This window comes from Ochotona curzoniae, unplaced genomic scaffold (assembly GCF_017591425.1).
Source record: "Ochotona curzoniae isolate NIBS_2020 unplaced genomic scaffold, NIBS_Ocur_1.0 contig_4501, whole genome shotgun sequence".
NCBI lineage: Eukaryota > Metazoa > Chordata > Mammalia > Lagomorpha > Ochotonidae > Ochotona > Ochotona curzoniae.
In genome coordinates, this window is record NW_024466307.1 from 7,674,937 (window position 1) to 7,699,961 (window position 25,025).

General features: G+C 43.5%; 1 protein-coding gene across 1 annotated transcript in view; it reads left to right on the forward strand.

Moving 5' to 3' along the window:
* ADGRV1 (adhesion G protein-coupled receptor V1) overlaps positions 1-25,025 on the forward strand; it is a 366,107-nt gene that overhangs the window by 332,588 nt on the left and 8,494 nt on the right. Inside the window, exon 88 of the mRNA XM_040985862.1 lies at positions 22,791-22,982. Within this exon, the coding sequence (XP_040841796.1) occupies positions 22,791-22,982 (192 nt within the window). The remainder of the gene's footprint in view (positions 1-22,790; positions 22,983-25,025) is intronic.

The following is a 25,025-nucleotide window of genomic DNA, read 5'->3' on the forward strand; positions in this document are numbered from 1 at the left end:
TCCTGAGGCTGCGGGATGGGACTTCTTCAGTCCCAGAACTCGAAGTACAGCCCAGTATGGAATCGATTTCACCATGAGTTTTGAAGGCATACACACACACTCAGACCATAGCATTCCCCAAAGCTACCATCCATGTGACACAGGTGTCACCTTCTCAAATTACTCCTCCATTCCATGAGCTCTGTGTGCTCACAGTCACTAAAGCCAGAAGATAAATCATCTACCTACTTAATGCTGGGATTAAGTTGGTCTGTTTTGTGACATACCCAAAGCCCATACAAAGATTTGTATGCTCACAGCACATAAATATTCCTGTCCCCAAGAAACTTTACCTTTTGGCGGAGGTGGAGGGTTAGGTGAGTTGAAGGGAACTGAAAATGCGAATTAGCCTAAGTGCCTGTGCTTGTGGCAGGTGTGACAAGCGCCAAGTACATGAATGGACAGGGTGGCAGGCAGGTTGCGTTTCACGGTCAGTGGAATAGGCAGCAGTGACCTCCCTCTGCAAAGAAACAAGGAGGGCTCAGGTTCCACCTTCATTTGCTTTGGTTTCATTGACTGATACACACATTTACTTTTAAGTTTTCTATTTTGTGTGTATCTTCTGAATGGCCACCAGTGAATTCTGTTACATTTTTAGGACACACAAAGTAGCAATCTCTTAAACTTCACCTTGTTGTGTAATGTTGGCCTTTCTCCTAAATATTTCCGTTGCATTTGTTTCCCAGGATCTTTTATTTTGCCAAAAACACCGTTAGAGGACTCTAGAAATGCTAGTATTGGTTTGGTCTTGCAGTCAAGTGGAGTTGACATTAGTGAGTGTAAAGTGTCTTTGTAACTTTGGACCAGCTTAATGTTGGGGAATGGAAGGATGATCAAATGTCCTTGCTGGTCTCACAATGTCATAGATACCAAAGTGGCACAAGGTGAGCACACCAGGACAGAAATACTTGGTGTGAGAGTTGGGGAGTCCCAGCGGTGACTCAAACATGGCCATGCCCACAAACTCAACCTCTGGCAAAGTCTCCGGTGGTAATGAAGACACAGCTGGGAGAATAAGCAAAATGTAAACTTTTTCCTTTAAAACTGTTCATCATGTTAGGCATCTTAGCTATGGGGTCAGGAAGGAAATGTATAAATTGATTTTGTTTAGATCAGAGGAATTATGAGAAAATCTGATTCCAGGTTTTTCTGTGATGTGCTCTCATTTTTGAGTTTGTAGTTTTTCTACAGTCAGGTCCTGCTAGTAACAGACACCTCCTGAAGAGTGCGTCACGTGGGCAGGGGTTCTTAGACACCACGAGAGAGAAGGAGGAGGAGTGGGAGCCAGAGATGCCACAGTGGGACTGTGCTACACGGCTGGACCACGGGCGGTGTGGCCCTGAGTGTTAGCCTGTCTAGAATAACATGGACAAGGGGATAGCAACCTGCTTTCCATTGCGAGTGTTCTCAGCACCCAGGAGCCACCTCCCTGCCATTAGCACGACAGACACACAGCCCTTGAATATCTTCTGGACTTGGCTGCTGACAGGGTGTACAAGCACCAGGCTCTGATACCTTTGTGTGAGTGATGCACTGATGATGTCATTGCCTCCAAGTTGGCCATACTCTACTTCCTTAAAGTGTCTAGATGAATCCAGCTCTGTTCCCAGTTCCAGCTGCCTGCTAGTGCACACCCTGGGAAGCAGCAGGTGGTAGCCCAAGTGCTTTGGCTTCCTACCACTCATGTGGGAGACTGAATTCCCAGTTCTTGGCCTTAGCTGGGCCCAGTTTAGGTGTTCCAGGCATTTAGGGAGCAAACCAGAATATGCAAGCTCTGTCTCTCTGTTTTTCAAAATAAGTATCTTAAAGAAAATGGCTTAGTAAAAGCTGCAGAGATCAGAACTCTGTTAGGACTCATTGCCTAACCCATGGGAGTACACTGTGAGCTCCAAGAGCTGGAGAGACACCAGTAGCACTGGCCTAAATAGATAACAGCATAGATTTAATGACTTAGACCCAGATAGGCCCAAGTATAAATTCTAAATTCTGCACTTTTTTTAAAGTCCCAGGAAATAAAATCACAGTAAACACTTGATTGGAGGATAGCTTTGCTTTGATTGATTTTTCTTTTTAAAGATTTATTTTTATTGCAAAGTCAGATATGCAGAGAGGAGGAGAGAGAGGAAGGCTTTCTGTCCGATGATTCACTCCCCAAGCAGCCGCAACAGTTGGTGCTGAGCCAATCTGGAGCCAGGAGTCAGGAGCTTCTTCCGGGTCTCCCATGTGGGTACAGGGTCCCAATGCTGTGGGCTGTCCTCAACTGCTTTTCCATGCCACAAGCAGAGAGCTGGATGGGAAGTGGAGCTGCTGGAATTAGAACTAGCGCCCATATGGGATCCCAGGCATGCAAGGCAAGGACCTTAACCACTATGCTGTCACACCGGGCCCTTGATTTTTTTTTAAGGAAAAGGCACTTGCATGGCCTTAAGGAATCCTCCAAAGCAAATGCCTTTTGCCCTGGAATTTGCATGTCAGCCAGGCCAGTAGTCCATGTGAGCAAAGGCACAAGGACCCCTGGGACCAGCAGGTGTGGGTCCCAGTGTGCTGGCAGCCCGGACACTATGCTTTCATCCTGCCCCTCTGAAACCCATTCCGCTGTTCAAAGTGTTTCCACATCGTGGCTTTCTTCAGCCTCCAGTTTTCCATGTGCCATTTCCTTGAAGCCTTGTGTGCTCTGGTTAATTTACAGTAATCTCTTCTGAGGCAACCCTTCTACCCCCAGGCTCTGGGTTTCCATTTGGCATTTGGTCCTCTCCTGCCCATGGCTGTTCCCACACCAGTTCCCTGAAGACCTGCTCCCCCACTTCCTTTTGTACTGCCTGTAAGGTCGAGTGGCAGGGCTGGCTCGAGGTCCTCTCTCATTCCTGTTGGATTAAATCTCTTCAGTGAAGTTTCCAAGGCCTCCATTCCCCTCCTGTGGATCTCTTTGAATTAGAAAATCCCTTGAAATGACTAACAGGTTTTTAACACTTCATCCCAAACTGACATTTTCCAATTGCTTACATGCGTCGTGATTTTCCAGGGTGTACTACCAAAACAAGGTTTATGTTAAAAGAACACATTCCTTTGTCCAGCACATTCTCTGAGAACTGTAATGAGAGCCAGCAGTATGGTTCTACTTTGAGGAGTGAAAAATAGCTACAGGTTGCATGCTTTGCTACACAAAATGGAGAGCGTGGTTGAGTGAGAAGTGGAAGTGAGGCCAACCCCTTGGATCCGTCTGGTGGCCTTAAGCAACCAGGAAGGTGAAGTCGGTGCCTCCCTCAACTCACCAAGTTTACTGGAAGTGCATATTTTAGATGTGCCAAAGTCAGTAAGTCACAGAGCAAATGTTTATTTTGCGATGCTTTGAAAAGTTGCTTTGCTTCTTGTAAGTTTTCTCGTTGGGAGCATTCCAAGATATGACTTAATCGATGTTTGCAGCATTGAACTGGAAACAGGATTTGTTCTGTGACTTGGCTCTGCCGTTTCTGGACTGCTTCTGTGGGGTGGACGTGGGGTGTGGCGAGAAGGGAGGAAACACCGGGAGAGAGGCCGGGTGCTTGGCTGTGCCTGTCTTCAGGGGCAGTGAGAAGCAGCACACCCCAAGGTAACACATATGATGTTCTGACCTCCCAAGACAGGCTAGCCTGGCCAGACACCCGGCTGTCTGATCCATAGATTCCAGCTGTCTGTTCCCAGATTGCCAGTAACCAGATAGTATGTAGGGTCACCTGACTGCACTTGCTGCCAAGCTTTGACGGCGGCACCTTTGGACACTGGCTCAGGTTGCAGAGGAGCGGGCCACCCCTGGTGGGGGCTGCTCGATTCCTTGAATTCACTCTTCAGGAATTCTATAAAGCAATGGAGGCTTCATATTTGATCAATTATCATAACTTTATTGGGGATTTGAGTTACTACCAAGAGACCAGTTAAATAGTTTGTACATTAGAAAAATCTCTCCTTTGCTGGATCAGTGGTCCAGCTGAACCCTTAGTGCACAAAGCAAAAGGGAGATCTCACGGACAGCTTGAATCCAGGGTAAGGAAGGAGGGGACTGACTTCATAGGCCACACCCTTCCCCATTTTAATGCTTTGCTGTTTTCGTAAGACCAATTAGACTGCTTTCAAAATCAACAGACCATGCTGCTGATTCACAGTCTCAACATCCTTGTTAACCCTTCCCTGAATAAAGTCACTTCTGAAGTTACTAGGAGGAAGCTAGTACTAACACCAGCAGGTGGCTGACTCCCACCAGGCCCTTCAAAGTGGCCTTTGACAGCAGTTGGGATCTAGTTTAGGATTATAATCCTGAACAATCGACAGGAATCATTCAAGGTGTAGAACATACTTGTTGGGAACCATATGGCTATTTAAGCAAGCATCTGTGGTCCTCTTGAGTCTGCGTACAGAAAATAAAGGGCTCTGTGCAGTCAGCATTCTGTCCCTCTCCTCTGGCTGCTGCAGCCACCTGCTCCTGGGGGAATCTCAGGCCCTTGCCTCCTTCAGTGTTCCTGTTCTGGGATTGGGAAATTTCTGCAGCACATTTTAACAGACTGAGCCACTCACTATATGCTTTTAGTGGGGAGGGTAGTGGGAGAGTTTGTTACACTGGTAGTCTTTGATATATCTGCTTTTGATACATTGAGATGTAAGCACTGAGTCGTCTTGGTAGCCTCATCCTCTGATGTGAGGAAAGAGAAGGGCTCTTGGGCTATCCTGTGCTGGATGCCAAGCTTAGCTTTTGGGAACTTGGTAAGCTACTTTTAACCTCATATTGGACATCTGTGAAATGGCTCAAAGTATGCCTCACTTTGAAAAGTGCTGTTAATTAAAGAGGCTTTTTAAAAATGTACTTAAAAGCATTTACCCAGTATCAAAAATGTATCCATACGGAATTCCGGTGCTTGCGAGGTCAGGATCTAGCCATTGAGCCAATGCACCAGGCCCAGGGAACTACAGTTTTCTGAAACAGTTCAACATTCAGAAAGCTGTGATGAAATTGGGCATACAGAGCCGTTGTTTCTTAATGCTAGAAGTACTGCATATCCACTGCAATTTGCTATAAAAAGCTTCTGAACAGCAAATTTAATAGAATGAAGATGACCTACAAAAGAAGACATTTACATATAATAAGGGGCTAAGAGCCAAACTATAAAAGGAGCTTACAGTGACTCAATAGCAGAAAAGACAGGACTGATGTGGCACAGTAAGGTAAGCTACCGCCTCCAATGCTGGCATCCCTAATTTAGGATTTAGATCCCTGCTAATGTGCCTAGCAGAGCATCAGAGAATGGCCCAAGTGCCCCTGAACCTCTGACAGACCCAGAAGCAGACTCTCCTGGGCTGTTACAGCCATGTTGAGAGTGAATCAGCCAGTGGCAGTGCACTTTTTGTTCCCCTTTCATTTATTTGAAAGACAGATTTATGGAAGAGAGAGTGAGCTCATCTGTCCACAGGTTCACTCTCCAACAGCTTCAGCAGTTGGAATTGAGCCAGTCGGAAACCAGGAGTTTCTTCTGGGTCTCCCATGCAGGTGCGGGGTCCCAAGGCTTTAGGCCGTCCTCTACTGCTCTCTCAGGGCACAAGCAGGGAGCTGGATAGGAAGCAGAACAGCCGGTACACTTACTGGCACCCATATGGGTTCTTGCAGATGGGAGATGAGTCTGGTTTGCCACTGGATCGACCTTTCAAATAAACAAACATTAAACAGATTAAAGATCTCAAAAGAAGACATGTGAATGACCAACATTCACCATTTGCAATTATCAGGGAGATGCCAGTCAATCATAATGAGACAACACTTTACCCAATGTAGAATGACCACCATCAGCAAAGCAAAAGGTGACAAGCTCATGAGGATTTATGCTGTTGGTGGAAATGTAAACCATATACAAGTCCTTCAAAAAATTAAAAATATAAATACCATATGATTCGGCAGTCCCACTACTGGGTATGTATCCAAAGGAGCTGAACTCCTACACTTATTGCAACATTGTTCACAACAGCCAAGATACAGAACCCAACTAGGTGTGTGATGATGCATGAATGGATAAAGAAAGATGTCATATATGTGCACATCAGAATGCATCAGCCATAAAGGATGAACCTGAGCTCACTGTACGTGGGAATTTCAGACATTGAAAAATGAGTTAACACACGCTCTCACTGGGGAATCTAAACCAGTTGGACACGTAGAAGTTGCAAATGAAATCCTGGCTCCCAGAGTCAGGATGGTTATGGTAGAGAGGAGGGAGAGGAACTATTTTAATATATAATTGCAATTAAATAAGAGATGTAAACTTTGAGCTGTCTCCTAGACAGCATCATGGCTATAGATAATGAATCTATTCCTGGAAAATGTTATGGGGAGGGGTTGAATGTTATGTGCTATTGAAAACCATTTATTAATAAGCTAGATTTAATCATTCTGTAATTTGTACATGGCTGGTCTGTAGTGGCTCTAAGATGAAAATTTGTGTGTAAGCTTGTCATGTACAATAAGGTAGTATTATCTATCATTCTAAAAAATATTTGGATAGTGTTTTCTAATATTCAGAATATAATTAACTAAATACATGCTCTTGATTTGTGAGTGAGATCCAAAGTCCTTAAATATATCTTGATTCATTCTTTTAGGCAAAGTTTAAACAAAAGTTGTCTGGGAAGAGGAACCACAATTCTATATCATGTCAGTGCATTTTAAGGTTATTTTGAAGTCATGATTAAGCCATCTCTTTGCAACACAATTCTGAATTCAGTGAAATATGCTTTGTATCTTACAACCTTTTGGATCCTTAGGGCCCTTTCTAGAGTCTTTACATCAAGATTTAGTAGGATTCGACCGATTTTAATTGTTCAGGGTTTAGTTATCATCTTACAGTATTCTCAGTTACATATCCAACAGCTACAAACAAGCTCATGATTTTGCATCTCCGGTGCCCCTAATCCTTTAGGCCAAGTCCTTTTACAGTTATACGACAGAGCGCTTACATTCCTTAATCACAGAATAGAGCTCTTCTGTCCCCCTTCCACCTGCTGTGCCTCTCGATCTCAGTACTTGTCCTTGTGAGTCTTTGCAAACCCAAAGGTCCTGAATTCCTTCTGTTCGGCTCCCCTGTTACAGCCTTCCAGTGCCCGAGACAACTGGAACCTCACCCCTAATCACCCGAACTCACCCTTCAGTCCTCGCTGGCTGGCTCCCAGCTACACCCCAGTTCCAGCCACACTGAACCACTTCCTTTGTCCTCAAAAACAAAGTGAAACAAAACAAGCCCTTGGACTTGTCTGGGCTGTGGGAAAACCTTTTCCTGCTGCTCCTTCCTTCTCCCCACCTAGCTGTCTGCTTGTCTTCTTAAAGCTTACTTACAGGAGGAGATCTTCTCATTGGGTCCCAACCATCCTTAGGTACATTTTCTAAGTTCTTACAAGCGTAATTTTTTCTCTCATAGCAATCAGTAATATGCATAATATCTGTTGTAACTATTTTTGTCTTTCTCTGGCTGATCTGCCAGTAGTTAAGACAGGTGCTATGTATTTTACCTCTGGGTTCCAAACCCGAACAATGCCTGTTCTCAGTACTGTTGAATGAGTGGATGAATAGTTGACTCGTTGCTCAGAATGCTGAAAGATTTGTTGGACCCTTCCAGCTTGTTGACTTATGCTGGCATATCCTGAATCCAGATTTTTCTTCTCTAACTGCCGCCACCTCATCAACTCTCCCTCCCACAAACACGCACAAACAATGGAAGAATTACTGAAGGAATGAGGCTCTCACTGTTGTTCTTTCAGCAAGCTGATAATAGTTGCACTAATTCCAGAATGGTCTATCCCAATACTTAGCACTGAAATTATCATCATTTTTCAGTATTAGGAAAATCAGAAAGGTCACAATTCATTGGGAAATACCCATGAATATTCTGTTTAAATTCCTGACAGGTTATTATGAAACAGTGAAACAAGAATTCTTTAAGGTTGGAAAAAACAAAACAAGGTACCTATAATTCAAACCAAAACCCATAGTATGGATGGGGAAAATATCAATAGTCAGCCTAAATAAGAAGGGTCTATTTTGCAGTCATGCTTTAACCAAAGGGTGTATTCTGAGAACTGTGTCATTTGTCACTGTAGAAGCAGCATAGAGTGCATTTGCACAAACTAAGGTGGCCACCGTGTTATCAGGTCCCATACCCTTAGGACGCCATAATTTCTGGGGTCTGTTAACCAACATCTTGTCAAACAGCACCTGTCTATCTGAGCCTTCTATGGACTAAGAAATCAGTGCACATGACTGAATAGGCTTTGCTATTGCATTTATGGGTTCAGGCTATCTGAAATTCATTTAATTTCTCCATTAAAAAAATATGATTGGTACTTCCTTCTTTGCCACACATGATTTTGACGGTTACAGCACCAAACAAGACAGTAACACACTTCCCTGCTTAGGCGTTCTGAAAATGACTTGAACTTTTTCCACCACCCCTACCCTAATGATGAGCAGGCTGTGACACTGTTTTCTTTGTAGTATATTTTTGAGGCTTCCCTTCTTTATCCTTGGGAACATCATAGATCTAAATTTGATCTGTAGCCTTTTGGGCTCAAAAACAACTCTTTTGGTCAGGCTCCAAAAAGCTGCCTCACTCACCATTTATGATGAAAGAATAATTTACAGTGGAATTTGGGCAAAATATAGACCAGTTCTCCACCAAAACTGAATTCATTAGAGATAGATGTAACCTGTTTTATGATACACTCCAAGAGAAAACAGAATATATAAGTTCTGTTACCATGGTATGTTGCAGAAAACCTCTTTGGTATAACCCAGGTACAACTCACCTTGGCTTTGAGGATTGAGTTTTCAGCTCTAGAGAGCAGCAGATCTGAGACCGGAATCCACATCCCTGGGGATGTTGCTTGCGTCACAGTTCCTGTGGCCTCCTAATTTTGGAGTCGGATTGGTGGTCTCTCACCCAAGTACTAAGCAGGCCCGACCCTGCTTAGCTTCCGAGATCAGATGAGATCGGGTGCGTTCAGGGTGGTATGGCTGTAGACAGAGTTGGATTGGTGGTCACAAAATTAGATAAGAAAAAAAAATTCCATAAAGGAATTGCTTGAAGTTTTTCGAACTCATTTGATACTTTTTTTTCTTTAAAGAAAAAACAGGTTATATTTCTGAATTTAAGAAAATGAACAAAATAGACCATCACAAAGTCAATCTTGTGGGTCACTGGTAGCAAAGGAGAATTCCTAGCAGATTTTTGATGCTTGTGGTTCCCACTGGCCATTGGACTGAGCGTCTTTGTGTTTTTTTAAGAGAACAAATTGTTTGATTTATTTTAACCATTTACATTGAAAATAATGTGTCTCTGCTTAGAAGATCCTTTGGAGTTTCTGCTAAATTTTAGGGTTTTTGCTACCTTCATTAAGAATACTTTACAAATCATCTTTTAGGTAGTTTCTGAAAAAACATCAATGAGTAGCTTCTCTTATCATTTATTCAAAAGTGTTTATTAATGAGGTGATTGTTAGGTTCTGAGAGTGCAAGTAGGAGTGATCCCATATTAAAGGCATGAAGTTAGACAGGCCATATTCTACTCTATGAGCTATCATCTGATCATAGTTATGCGAATACTGCTAGAAACTATGATGAGTCCTACGAGAAAACACTGCAATGCCTACTAGAAGAATAGACAGAAAAAGGGCAGCTGATTTGGAGAATTTATGAAGATGTGGGGTTAGAAAGCTGAGTAAGGAGTATCAGGTCCAAGAAGGACTATCCATTCCAGGAGGGTATTCCAGCACCTGAGGAGGGGCTTGGCTATCCCATCTAAGAGATAGTTGTCCGGTGATGGATTAAGTAAACATGCAAACACTTTGAGGTGTGGCCTGGGGGTTTAGAATTAGTTATGTGCAACTGGATATGGGCAAAGACGGGGTGCTTTGACCATGGAGCAAAAGATAGAAACCAACATGATGCAAAAAACAAGCCAATCAATATAGACCTTTATCTGAAACATTACAGGTTTTGTTTTAAGTCTCATCTCCTATAAAGAACTGGTGAAGGGGGCTGGAGTAAGTAGAGGGTGAACAGGTGAAGGTCAGGATTTTCTGATTGAGGAGGGAAATAAAGGGAATCTAGAGAGAGGGTAGATGTGATCACATCCATTATGTCTGATCAAGGCAAAACCCAGGAGCTGGGGACCCACTGCAGGTCCCAGAGTGTGGCAGGGTCCTGATGACCCGAGCCATCACCTGCTGTTTCTTGGGGTCCCAGAGATGGGAAACGCACCTGGGCACTCCAATTACTGCCAGACTAAATGCTGCTTAAGAGTTTTTGTAGATGTGGGTTTACGCTGATTTTGATGAACATATTAGCAGTGGATTTGAAGAGGTTCAAGAAATATTTTGGAGCTATAATGTACTAAATGGGAATTGGGTTTGGAACAGGGAGAGGAGGGCATAGGAGTCACTCTATGTGTCCAAGACCATCCTGATGGCTTTAGCACCTGTAGATGACCCACTCATGCTCCCACATATGTGGATGCCACCTCCAGTGTGCACTCCTGAACCACTTCAGGGCTCAGACCTGAAGGAACATCAACTCCTGTACTTGCAGAAGCTTCACACCCAGCTTGTCAGCCCTGCAGAGAGAAGCATGCGCTTGAGGAAGTTACTGAAACCCTCAGAAAGTGCATGGGATGAAAGGCTGCAGCACCTACTCTGTAGACTTCTTAAGAGACTTGAATGGCAATATTGGCAACAGGGTGAGGCTCCTACAGAATTCAGTTGGACAGAAATGACATTGCCTCTTATGCACATTGCTTGAACACTTCTAGGAGTCCCTGACTTTGTTGGATTTGCTACTCTAATATTTTTAATCCAGCACTAATTTGTCAGGTGCTTTTACAGAGGTTGCACAGTTTACACAGCATATAAAAGAAATACACCTATTATCAATTGGGTAGTAACTCTGCCTGAATATCAAGAAGTTTCCCTGTTGTTAAAGTGTGTGTGTGTGTGTGTGTATACATATGTGTATGTATATATGTGTATATACATACAAACACATACATTATATATATATATTATATATATATATATATCCGTTAAGATGCTGGTGTCCCACACTAGAGTGCCTGGGTTTGATTTCCAGCCCTGACTGTTGACTTGAGCTTGCTGATAATACAGACCTTGGACTCATTAAGTTTCTGCCACTCATGTGGGAGAGCCAGAATGCATTCCTGACTCCTGGCTCTCCGCCCTCAATTCCAGCCCCAATCCCTGCAGACACTAAGGAGTTCTCTCTCACTCTCAATAAGCAAAGCTTTTGACAATGTAGACATTCTCTATGCCACAGACTTCAAATTAGTAATGAAATATTTAACAGTGTAAAAGACCCAACTACTAACATCTGAAGCCCAGTTATTTCAGAAGTATCAAATCTGTAGGAAGGATGCTGCAGCATGAAATCTGGAAACAGCTGTGATTCTTCAGAGACAATACCAAGTAGGAAAGGAAAGAAAAATCAGGCTTGTCCTGTGCCCTACGTTTTATAGAAGTGACTTGTTTTCCTTGTGTGTAGATTTCATTGTTACCAGCAGATCATATTGAAGGACAACAATCATCCTTAGATTTGCTATTTTTCACTAATATGTAAATAACCATTTCACATTAACTGTGCAAGTATTGCCTCATACAAACCTAGAATAGTTGCTTATATTTTGTTTGTTCTTTCCAAGAACCATGAGAGTTTGCTTTATTAATCCCATATTTGAGTTGTTCTAAAATTACAATCTGTACTAGAACCATTTCATTCCCTATTAAAGTGAGGACGTTTAAAGTCACCTTATAAACGACTCTGTTACGAAAGAGTTGCAAAACCACATAAAGGAAACAGACGTAGGGCTTGGCCTTTAGTTCCTTAATTTTGGAAGAAAATTTCTCTTTAGACATAGCTCTTGTTTCGTACACTTATTTTTTTAAAACCAATAAACTAGCGGAATGTGGCATAACATGACATTCACTCCCAGGAGTTTTAAATACATGTAACGCAGTTCAATCTTTTCACATAACATCCCTCCAATGATCCAACAATTGTTCCTAATTAAGTCTAAAAATTTCTGATTACATCCCCTCAAACTCTTACTTACTTGGGAGGGGGTAAATCATGTGTACAGGAGAGCACCCAGCATTAAGTCTTCCACAATGTCTGGAGAGGTGTATTAAGGAGGTGTCATTGGAGGGGGTACAACTAGGCACAGAAGCTCTTGTGTAGGGAAACCAGCTGTGTCCAGCTCACATTGTTCCGGCCACTGGGAGTATAGGTTTTTTTTTTGGGGGGGGGGGGTTGGATCTCAGAGTCCCTGTCTCAGCAATGTATGAGGAACTTGCTGTTCGCAAGCACAGTACTGGGCTTGGGATGGCTTGGGTCTTTTATCAAGGTCACAGATCTGTTGGTTGCTTGCTTTTAGATGGGAAGGGGGAGGTCAGAATCCCACATCCTAAAAGAACCTGACCAAGAACAAGTTGGACTCCCTGGGCCAGGGGAGGAAGAGCAACAGGGAGCACAGCAAGTTCAAGGCCATGCCCACCAAAGAACAAAGCCCAGAGAGAGGAATTGAAGGTATAGGGTGGTTCAGGATGCCTGGATTGTGGAGAGACAGGAAGTGGTGACAGGAGGGCCAACCCACTGAAGACAACCAGCCAAACTGCATTGTGAAGGTGAAGGCACTGGGGAACCCTTGAAAGTTCCCTGCTTCCCTCCTACTCGCTGCCGTCTTATAAAATGACTCAATACGGATCAACCCCTCTGGTGAAGCACAGGAGTTAGCAGAGCCTTAAGGAATACAGACAGGAATTGCACCTGGAGTCACACAGACACCTTGGGGTGTACTCTTCCCCCACCCCATTCCAGGAAAGAAGTGGCTCCAGGCCATAAAGACATCGCCAGACCTCACAATGCTGCATTATTTCTCAGAAGACAATCTTGTATGCACATTCCGACCAGTTGAGGTGGCTTCCCACAAAGAAGCAAATCTACCAGGTGAAAGATGAGATGAATATTGTGTAAATTCATTCAGCAAGAAAAACAATATCACCTCATCTTTATGAAACATCTACAGCTTACAGATAGATGTCTTTTATTGGAGCATAATAAAATCCATTCATAATCGGTCCCAATATTTCTATTTTACAGGTGAAAAAAATAGAGCTTCATTAAAGACAATGCTCATTAGAACACAACTTAGCATGCAGCAAAGTTCAGATTCATTTCCAAGATACCCAATTCTTTCCCCAAAAAAGTCATTTTTATTATTTGAAAGGCAGATTTTTACAGAGAGGGAGGGCTTCGATTTGGTGGTTCACTCCCCCAAATAACCTCAACCAGGTAGAGCTGAGCCAGTTTGAAGCAAGGAACCTGAAACCCGGAGCCACCTCTGGGTCTCATGTGGGTGCATTGGCCCAAGGCCTTGGCCCATCCTCTGCTGCTTTCCTATGCAGGATAAATCATTAATCATTACGTATAATTAATTCCATGCCCTAGCACATAATGTATAAACAGGGTACTGGATTGGGAGTGAAGCACCCAGGAGTTGAACCAGTTCCCATATGGGGGATGTTGACACTATAGGAAGAGGGTAACCTATTGAGCCATGACCAATAGGATACATTCTAAATCTCATTTTTCACAAGACCCTAGATATTTTTTAATGAAGAAAGCAGACCAAAACTCTTAGATGATTTTGTTAGATTATACACTACAATAATTATCCCTTGCCCTAAAGAATAGAAGATCATGAAAAATAACCTTGGACTACAAATGCAATAACATGGGGTCTGTACTGTGTCAGGTAACTCTGCCACCTGTGGTGCCAGCATCCCCTAAGGGAGCTGAGACGTGGCTGCTCCATTTCTGATCCAGCTCCCTGTTAATGTGCTTGGGAAAGCAGCAGAGGACAGTCCAGGTGTTTGGGCCCCAGTACCCAATGGGAAGACCCAGAAGCTCTTGGCTCCTACTTGGCCAAACCCTGGCTGTTGCTCATTTGGAGAGTGAATCCAACAGAGAAGATTCCCTTGCTCATTCTGTGTAAGTCTGCCCTTCAAATAAATACATCCTTAAAAATATAACTATTTTGTGGATTCTTATTTGGTTGGGTCTAAGGAAAAGAAATCCTTTAGCTAAATAGAATTTTCTTTACAAAAACAGAAGAGTTGGTTGACTTGAGATTCTGCACATTAAGAGGCACTACTAGACGTTCTGTCATTTGTTATCAATCTAACAGAAGTTAAGTGCTGAAAAGCTGACTATGGGATACATATGCAAAATTAAATCTATTTGCATTTGTCTTTCATCATAAGCAGGGTGATATGTAAAACTGTCCCACCCTTGGTGAAACTGCAACTTTCTGTTGAGGAAGATTCAGGGTATGGTCTCACCTTGCAGCGGGCAGTCTGGACCACAGGACATGACCATGTCCATTTGCCCATCTTTTTAATTCTAGCATAGCAGGTAGGAAGTCATCTACACCACTTTGTCATAGAATCTCCCGTACAGCGGATGCACAAAAGCTTTGAAGAATAGTATGTAAGAGTCAGATGTTTGCCTAGCACTTAAGGCAGGTTGGGCTGCCTGTGCAGGTTATACACACCAGAGTAGGGCAGATCGCAGCTCCACTTCCTCCTAGTGCTAACCCGGAGAGAGAGCAGTGCTGGCTCACATAGTTAGATGCCTGTGCTCCACGGGAGATGTGATTGAGTTTTTGGCTACCAGCTTCAATCCTCCCACCCCACCTTCCCAGCAGCTGCAGGCATTTGGGGAGTGAGCCAGCAGCTGGCTAGTGTGCTTGTTGTCGCTTGCTCTGCCTCGCAAATAGATGAAGTACTTGAATGCAGCATAATGTACCACATTATTTTGTAGTGAAGAAAGAAGAAATATTTGGAAGGCCATTTCTAAATTTAGGGAAGGCTTTCAAAGGATCCTTCTTCCCCTTCCGATTTCCCCCCTGCAAGCTGAGGTCCAGAGAGCAGGGGACTCCTTGAGTGTCAGACCACATGCCTGAACATGAAATCTTAAGAGAGAAGGGTGGGGCCTGCAGGGCACTAACAGGTGCACTCGGCGATTGTAGATTCATTCAGAGAATTTTAATTGCAGATCACTGTTAGTCAAGAAGGCTGTCTAAAACCTGGATTTTTATAAGAATAAAGTTGATAGCCTTGCTGTGTCAAAGGTTGTAGTTGCCATGATGCTCATCCCCTGGTAAGCTACTGCTAGGTTGCCATGCAATTCACTGTCTGGCCAGCTGAGTGAGACTGTGATATTAAAGATGCTGAGTCAACAGGCTAAAGTAAGAATCCCAGGCAAACCAAGACTCTCATAAGCAAACCAGAATGTGAGGTTTCCCTAGTGATTGCCCAACTATAAATCCAACCTTCAGCTCTTATTCTAAGAAAATGCTTACATATAAAAACATGTCCTTACATAATTAATGGGTTGAGGGGAAAAAAAAAACTTCTCTAAAAATGTAATTTTAAGAAACTTTACATCCAAGATTGAGTGGTCATTTCTGAGTTTCAAGATTTAGTATAAAAATTAGGTTGACTTCTCTATATTCTTTTATTAAATATGGATTTCCAGTGCTTTTAAACATTGGTTTTTGAAAGTTAAAAATAACCAGAGACTTTTAGTTTTGCTGTAGCAAAACCCCCAGAGAAATGCTTCTATCCTTGTTCCAGTGATAAGAGAATCACAGGGAAGAGCGATGTGGCACAATGGGTTAGGCTTCTGCTTAGGACACCCACCCGCATCCCATTCAGGAGCTTTCCAGTTTCCACAGTGGGAAATTTCCCCCTGGGAAGCAGCAGCAGACAGCTCACCCACATGGGTGACCCAGGAGGAGTTCAAGGATCCTGGCTTCAACTTGACCCAGCCCCAGCTGTTCCAGGCATTTGAGGAGTGAACTAGCAAATGGAAGATCTCTCTCCCATCTGCCTCTGTCACTCTTTCAAGTAAATATTAAATAACTTGACTGATAAAGAGCTGTTTTTCAGAAATAGTTGAAAATAACTATATTATTAATTAAGAAGTTTGAATCTACAAATAAAAAAAAATACACATCAAGGAGTTTTTACCTGTTGGTGAGACTTCCTAAAACCTGCCAAGTCTGTCAGTTTTATCAGTAACTTCCTCGCTCCCCAGGGATCATCTATGGCTTCCTCGTTCCGTACAGCAAAGTATGTGGAGTTCCACATTTCCCCCAAACTCAAAAAGGATCTGAGCATTGTTTTGCAATTGAGTCATTTGAGAACGTTTCTGAAATAAGGCCAGTTAGGTAGTCTTTGATAGTTAACTATATTATGAAATTAGTAAAGTCTTTTTTAAAAGTCTTTTCTGCACTTAAGAGTGATATGAAATAGTTTAGATGCTACATGAGCACACTCGTTCTCTGTCTCTCCTCCCCTCCCCCGGGGTTAGCATTAGGAGGAAGTGGAGCTGCACTCTGCCCTACTCTGCTGTTTACGACCTACACAGACAGTCTAACCTGTGGCTCTCGTGTAAGAGAGAGAGGGGCAAGGTCAGAATTGTGGCACATAACCATAGTGAAAACTGAGGACACGCACACACAATGTCTTTAGCCGACATACTGACTCTCACAACTTGTATTCCTGGCTAATTCTCACCCCACAAGAATTAGACATCTCAAGAAGGGATTCTGAGGTCAGGAAACACCCATGTTAGTGCATGGCCAGGAATAAGAAATGTGCCGTGTGCACTCAGCATTTCTTTTCAGGTGGAAGACCTGATTCAGTGTGTGATCTAAAAAGGAACTCTGCACAGTCTTTTTTGCTCTGAATAAGCAAAGTGATGACAGAAGTCGGTGGTGCAGCAGGAGTAAAGCACTCCTGACGGGTGTGATCACATGCTCGTGGAACTCGCTGGACTAACACATCTAGTCGGATTAGTCTTCCACCTTCAGGATGCCCCGTTCTTCACACCTCACTGAGTACATTCTCACCACGCCCTCTGCTGCATCTTAACACTGATACAGAGCACCTCTTTAGGTACTCACTGCTCTCTCGGTGTGTTTCCCAAAGATATGAGGCAGAGCCGACATAAACAAATCCCTCGCCCCTCTTGATATCTGGTTTTGATCATGGAAACCACTGTAGTTTTCTAGAGCAGAATCTCCTATTGGTTTTCCAGCGGGGGCTGCGATGGCTCCTTTATCAGGTATTCCTAGCTACTTGTTTCTTTTCTACTACCCTGCTCCCCCTTCTTCCTAGTGGCCTCCAGCTGTGTGTGATCCTGAACACTCAGCTTTTTTCCCTCTGTACAAGAGCTTTCTGTAACAACACAACAAAAAAATCCCACACCCACTGGACCTGAGCTTTCAGCACTGCAGTTACTTGCCTCACTTCTGCCTCTAACCTTGCCTTCTCTCCCCATTCATAGTTGATCTAAAAATATCTTATGCATTTTCATTTCAGACATGCATAAAATTTAATTTAGCTTCCACAAAAGAGTGATTCCTTCTCTTGTGTTCATTGGTGCTGGGTCATTCATTTTCCCTTTCATCATCATCATCACCAATTACTGTCTAAACAATTAAGCATAATTCATAGGATGACTAAGTAGGACATCTGGATACTACATTTTAAGGCCTCATTTTCAGGAAGGCGATTTTAATGATAATGATCATCAGTATTCTTTAAACTAATTGTAGGGGCTGGCATCGTGGTACAGAAGGTTAAACCCCTGCTTGCAAAGCCCGAGTCCTGGTTTGACTCCCAGCTCCTCCACTTCTTAACTTCCTGTTGATGTGCATGGAAAGGTAGTGGAAGATGGCCACGTGTTTCTGCTGCCTATATAGGAGACTACAGTGGCGTTATCGGCTCCTGGCTTCTGCCTGGCCCACACGAGTGCTGTGGTCACTTAGGGAGTAAAGTAGCAGAAAGAGATCTTTCTCTGTGTGTGCTACGGTGCCTTTCAAACAAGTTTTTAAGAAGTCTTATATGTAGCAAGATTTAAGCAAAATGACTAGAATACAATATGGCATTTTATAATTTAAAAAAATATATTTCTTATTCAAAGTTCACTTATTGCCTTTTTATCAAAACCTTAGATAATTTCACAAATTCCAAACCTCTTCTATGATGTACATTTTGACCATCTGTAGTCTTCTCTAATGTCTAGATCCTCCCACACACCTTATTGGGTATTGAGAAACTTCTCCAATCTAGGAATTCTCAAAGCAAGGATGGTCATGGGAAGAGGAACGTGTTGCCCTGTGACCTTAAGGAAACATGGTTTGCTGCTGCTTCTGTCATGTCCGAAATAGCCCGGTTCCACACCTGATGGGTGCTCCGTGCCTTGACACTGCTCAGAAACTTGAAGGACATGGAGGGTCTCCAGATGAAGCACTGAGGCTCCGAAGGAATTAGAGCCAGAGAGCGGGGCTCGTAAATGCCATCGTAGGCTACGGGAGGACCGCCTGGCCTAACAGTTATCTCGGATTAATATTTATCACAAAAAGAATTCTGGCCAAATGTTCCTCATGTTCACGAGAGACACACAGAGAGAGCTGCCCTTACGCTGCCAATGAACTACACACGGGGTGTCTATGAGCAAACCTGGGGATTCTCTAAGCGGAGATCAGATATCTACAGGGAAAGCCTGCTACCCAGAAACTTCCACAAGGATGTCTGTGACGTCGGCGGCAGCTTTCGTTGACTCAGTTTGACTCGGTAGTACCCCTTAAGTGCGTTAAGAATCATAGCACAAGGTGACATTCAGCACAGTGAAGAGCTGGTAGTTCTCCCACATTATCTCAGTATTTTATGAAGTGTTCGAGTGAGGACTGCTCCCACGGATTGCTGCCAAGGTGAGGTCAGGGCGCCCTTTAGATGCTGGATGCAGAGGTTACATCGTGGAGTGTTAGGAAGAAAGCTGCTCACAACAGCAACTTCCTCACAGCTGGTGAAAACAAACCACAGAAATGCAGAACACCATGTGGGTTCTGTCACCCACATGAGCACCACCTTCTGTGCTAAGACACCCAAGCTGCCAAACAGCATTAGTCCACGTCCTAAGCACATGGGAGAGCAGGAAATGAGGGAGACCCCCCAGAAGCGGCTGCCAGGGCGAGAACAAAGCCTGAGAGAGTAGGTAACCACCAGCAGTGCCATAGTCAGCAAAGTTGTGGGAGGGCTGGGCAGAACGGACTGGCAGCAGAGACCCAGCGAGGGGTGCAAGCCACCACCTCCCAGGCAGTGTAACATCTGCGACAAAGACTTAGCTGAGACAAAAGGTGTATGGACCCCCTGCTGCAGGACCCAGGAAACAGAGGATTCCAGGTCTCAAACCAACACATTCCTCAGCCTGCCTTTACCCCTTCCCTACACCCTCCCCCTGCTGAAACAGGGTCTCTTACTTAGCAAAGATTATTTCTTTAGCTCCCTGTGCACACAAGGGCCCATTGCATAAGCGAGAAAACACAGCATTGGTGTTTTTATCGTCTTGGAGGTGGCCATTTAATGCAAGCTCCTCTAGCTTGTGCTTCTAATGTTTGAGCTGAAGAAAGTCTCCTTCTAATGACGTTTGCACTCCCTGCTCCTGTTGTCTGGGCAGGAATGAAGTAGGTGGGGTGTCCCTCAAGTGGGGTCTTCAGACTAGAGAACTCAGGAAGATGGCATCCTCACCATCCTGTTTCACCACTTCTCCCTTGCCACTACATCTGAGCTCAATGTGGGACATAGTGACAGTGAGTCTTTCCCATCTTGTACGAACTGGATTAAAAATGGCCAAGATTATAGCCCAAAGGTCTTGTACTTATTTTTTTTCCTTGAGGGTGCTAAGAGGACTTCTTCATTCCTTAAGACTTTTGGGATTTCTTTTGTGTTTCACAGAATGTTGGCAAATATGTTTGAATTTCCAGATCTAAAGAAACACAGGCTTGGTCTTCATGCATATAGTCATTCTGTATATAATCTAACAAAAATGATATGAAGCAATTTTTTCTATGTGTGATCATAGGATATCCAGCAAAAGCCTGAAGCCACCATTATGGAAATTATCTCCTACTGCTGTGTATTCCACTTAGTGAAAACCAAGAAGCAGAGATGTATCCTGCCAAGAGTCTGTGTCAAAAGGACATTAAAAGAAATTTATTTTGGTGCAAAAATGTTTTGAAATCCATACTTTTTCCTACAACATGTTTTTCACTTTTCATGATCTGTTTACAGAACCCCTCATCTGTTCTGCTTCTGAGGACCCTGTCATTTTTATAGATTCTGATTCCAATAATTTTTTAATTTAAAAAATCCATTTAAAAATTATTGGAAAGATCTTACTTCTACCGGTTCATTCCACACATGTGTGGAACAGAACAGAGGGGTCAGATGTAAGCCACAATCTCATTCCAGGTGTTCCAAGTAGGTGGAAGACCTACTGAACACTTGCGCCATCACCTGCTTCCCCCAGTCCACATGAGCAGGAAGCTGGGACAGGAACTTATGCCAGGACTGGGTCCAGGTCCTGGGATGTGGACATTGCAGGCAGCATTGTCACCATTGTGGCAAACACCTACCCCATCAGCACCTTAAGGTTAGGAGCCACATGTTGGATGCTGGCACCTTAGTGCCCGACAGTGTACTAAGTGGGCAATCAGCAAATATGCATTGAACAATTGAGATTCTAGTTTCTTTAAACTCTGTTTTGCAGGTCAACATCCAAAAGAGGGCCTGAGACTTCAGAAACACTGTCTGGAATTGGGAACTGGTTTTTCCTCTGAGGTTAAAGTGCCCTCAGCTGAGTGTGCTCTGAAGAGAATCAAGGAAGGCCCCTTTCTACATTTGCCCAGCCAGGGCAGCACAGATGCTGCACAACCTGCACTTAAACATTCTTTCCTTTCTAATCAGGGTCGTGTTTCCTGGGACACCCCTAAAGGCTTCAGAGTTTTCATTTTGCATTTCTGTACTTTGAAGAAAAAAAATCATGATTTTTCTCATGCAAGTTATTTTCATAAGGCAGCCCCTTTCCTGAAGCACAAAAGAAAGGCTAGAAATAAAAACAAACAAGAGAGAGAATGTGCTATTTTAACAAATGGGTCCTTAGAGATGGATTTTAAAGCATGGGCTTGGTTTCCTAACCCAGCTTTCCCCTATCACTTCACAACAGAGCAATCCTGAAATAAATCAGTGGAATTTGCACAATTTTTAAGGCTGACAGTTTAATTTTTTTTCCTGTTTTGTCTATCACTGTGGCCAATGAAATTAGGCCAGGGCCATATGAAAAGTTAGTTGTACAAGAAAACAACTTTGGATGTGGATGAACGTTTTGAGGAAAATTTCTTTCTGCTCATGCGCCTAACATCACTCTCACATGAAACTAATTCACTTTTACCCTACATAACGTAGGGCTACTAATGCTGTTTTCCAAAAACCCTGGCAACCCTGATCCAAAGGGCAAAGAGCCATTTCTGCTTAATTTTACAGCATGGTGAGAGCACTTCCATTTAAAAGTAATCTTATCAGATCAAACCATTTTCAAAACATTTTTGACCTTATACAGCCACCAACCTGAGAGGGAGAAGGCTCGTTCTCCCAAAAATGGCAGCAGGCAGCAAATGCTCCAACCATATTCTGAGGACTATCCTTTAATTCCATTTTATATAAAAGTTGTAATTCCTAGGCAATGGATGTTTCTTAATGGACTTTTTGCTAATTATACCAACAGATGCAAATAGAAGGCCCACAAGTATGTTATTGCCTCTAGAAACGTTAGGAACTGTGGGCGAATGCAGCCATAAAATGATTTTTTCCCCCACAGAAGTCTTATTGTTACAGCCTTTTCCTCTTTAGTACACAGAATTGTTTACTTTTAGTCTTGTGGATTAAGACAACTATGAAGATTCTGCTATGAATCCAAAACTTGAACTAGCAGGATGATCAGATACAAAAGGCACAGCTGAACGTATCTTGTTGGCTAAGCACAAAGATCAAGATTGCCGAATGCTATAGCAGCACAATACACAGAAGATGCCTTGTAGAGGTCCAGAGAGAGCCAGGGCAGGCCATGACCAGAACACAAGCGTAGCATGGGAGCTGCTCTCTGTCAGGGAGCAACTGCAGAAGCATGTAAAAGGCTCAGCAGCTCACTTTATTACATAACATTACCGAGAAGCAAAGCGTGCCTAGCATCCAACAATCCATGGAATTCCTTGGAACTTTTATGTTGTCATTCTGTTTCTAAATAAGATAGAGAGGAGAGATTTAGAAATGAAATCGGGGGCTCCATCGATGCTGCCCTCCCTGAGCTCTGCAATGTGATGGAAGCATTAGTGTTGCGCTCCAGCTGCTTGGCTAAGAGAAACAAGAATGGAGACTGAGCCACGTGGGAAGAGATGCGGAGTTCTGGAGAGATGGTGTTGGCTTTCTAAGACAACATGGCTGCCTTCATCAGCCAGACCTCTGCAATGTGGCTTTCTTTTATTTGTAGGGCTACATATCAAAGTAACACACTTGAACAAGGGGGGAGAAAAAAATGATTGGCAAGAGGTCAGATTTCCTAAATAACATTGACCAACTTTTTATTTACTGCATCCTAATTTTAAAGGGGCCTTGAGCTAGACTTCCTAATACATCCCACAATCCCAGGTTTTGATCAAGTTCAGAGACTCCTCATGGAAAGTCAGCTACTCCCACAGCTTTGTCACCCTCCAGCTGTGGGATCACAACTTCCTTCGACAGGCTGGTACACTTTCTCCTTTCTCTTGCAGGGACTCTATGTGTTCGTGGTTTATTTCATTATGCACAACCAGATGTGTTGTCCCATGAAGGCCAGCTACACAGTGGAAGTGAACGGGCATCCTGGCCCCAGCACAGCCTTCTTCACACCGGGGAGTGGAATGCCACCAGCAGGAGGGGAGATCAGCAAATCTACACAGAACCTCATCAGCGCACTGGAGGAGGTGAGGAAGTGATGGCTGCTTGCTCTCCCCTCTCAGTCCCACTCAGATTCTCAGACACCCTCCCCCATCTCCTAAGGAGTACAAGATAAATGATGTTACGTGACGCCATCTGTCCCTGCCGAGCCCTCTAGACCGTGGAACATGGTATCTTTGCTGTCATACCACTTACCATCCAATTCTTTTCTCCCCTGCCCTCTGGGCTGTCCTAGCCAGCTGCTTATGCTGGCAAATCAGAGCATAATCCAACAACTGTCTTCAAGATCTTCCTCATTTGCCTTGGCAGGGACTTCATCTGCTTAAGAACTGTTCTTTTCAGTGCTATTTTGCTCCCTAATGTGCCTTACAGCTCTCTTCCCTCCTCCATCCAAACTCACTCAGTCTCAACAAACACTCAATGAAAAGGGCAGGTGCCAAAACTTTTCCAGTGCGCTACCAGTGCAGGGGAACAACGCTGGCAAACAACCAGAGTTTTCTCTGCCACCTACTGCTCTCCATAATGCTTCTATCCCCTGTGCCACCAGCCTGGCAGAAACACTGTCTGTAGCTGGAGACCACTGCTCAGATTTTTAAACACACCTGAAGGCATTGTTGCCAGGATGGTAAGCTGGGTCCCAACCCATTTCTCTGGGGCCTGACATGACTGCAGCTACTGTCCCCACTTTACTCCTGTCTGTGTAGCCTTTGCGAATGACATTTATGTTTGCATCTCAAAAAATGGCAAGAAGGCAAGATTAGTCCGCTTGAAAACCAAACAGGTTCCAGATAAACAGAAAGATGAACAACCTAGCTGTTCAGAAGACATTTTTGTCCTCTGTGGCAATGTAAACTAGTGCATTATGTCAGGTTAAAGTTAAGGTAAACCTTCTCAATCCAAGTACTCTGATTTTAAATGGGAAATTGAGTAAGCATAACAAGAGAAGACTAGAAGGGTAGTTATCAGAGGCTGAAGTGAGAAATAAGATTTCGGTCCATAGGTATAAGAGCTGTAAATGAGTTCAAACACAATACTTAAAAATTAGAGTATGTCGGTATTACCCCTGAATGTTTACAAATCTGGTACCATTTTTTGTATCCCAGAAAATCTTAAAGCTGAATAATCTTATTACAATTAGTACAAATAGAAATGGATATCTTTAGGATCAGCAGTTTAGAAATGAATCCTCAAAAAAATTTGTTGAGGGGTATTTTTGAATAGCTTCCCAATCCAGCACTTGCCTAGATCTAAACTGTCAAATACAGCAACCGTTAGCTATTTGTGGCTATATAAATTTAACTCAAGTGAAATACTTTAAGACTCAGTTTATCATTCACCCTGGCAACATTGTGCGTGTGTGTTTTCAGCAGCTACTAAGTTAGAGAATACAGATGCAAGGGAAGTTCATGATGGTCATGAAACACGGAATTAAAATCAAAACCCATGAATAGCTTTTCCACCATGTGTATTTACCATAGGCATGGCTCTCAAAAACAATTTGTGCCAAATCCAATATCTTGCTATCACATTTTCGCACGAACTTTTGAGGTACCCTCAAGAAAAATGTGTCATTACAGAAAGCACTGAAGTTCAGTGCTGTTCTAGGTGTTCAACTGAGGTTTCTTAAGGCTTCGTTTTCCTATCCTGCTTAATTTAAAAACCCTCAAGTCACTTTGCCAGGCTGAGGTACCCCTGCAGTTGCTCAGAAACTTTGTTATATTGGTTGGCAGCCCATGTGACCTTTTAGTTCCTGGACTGGAGCCACCACTGGAGCATACATCTGGGGTGTTGCACAACCACACGGCTCCATGTGCACTCTGCATTCCCCGGACCTTGGACTGGACCTGAGCCAGCTGTCAGCCAGGGACTGTCAAAGACATTCTGAAAAGCCACTCAGAGAACAGCAGCAGCAGAGGCGGAAAGGAGGGTCAGAGTGTTGTTTACCAGCAACCCAGGGGAAGGGAACTCATTTCATCTGTCCAGGACAGAGCTATCTCTTAAATCAAAAACAAGAGGGATCTTGTGAAAGAACTTTTTCAGTTCAGCATGTTCTTATTGATACAAGGAAC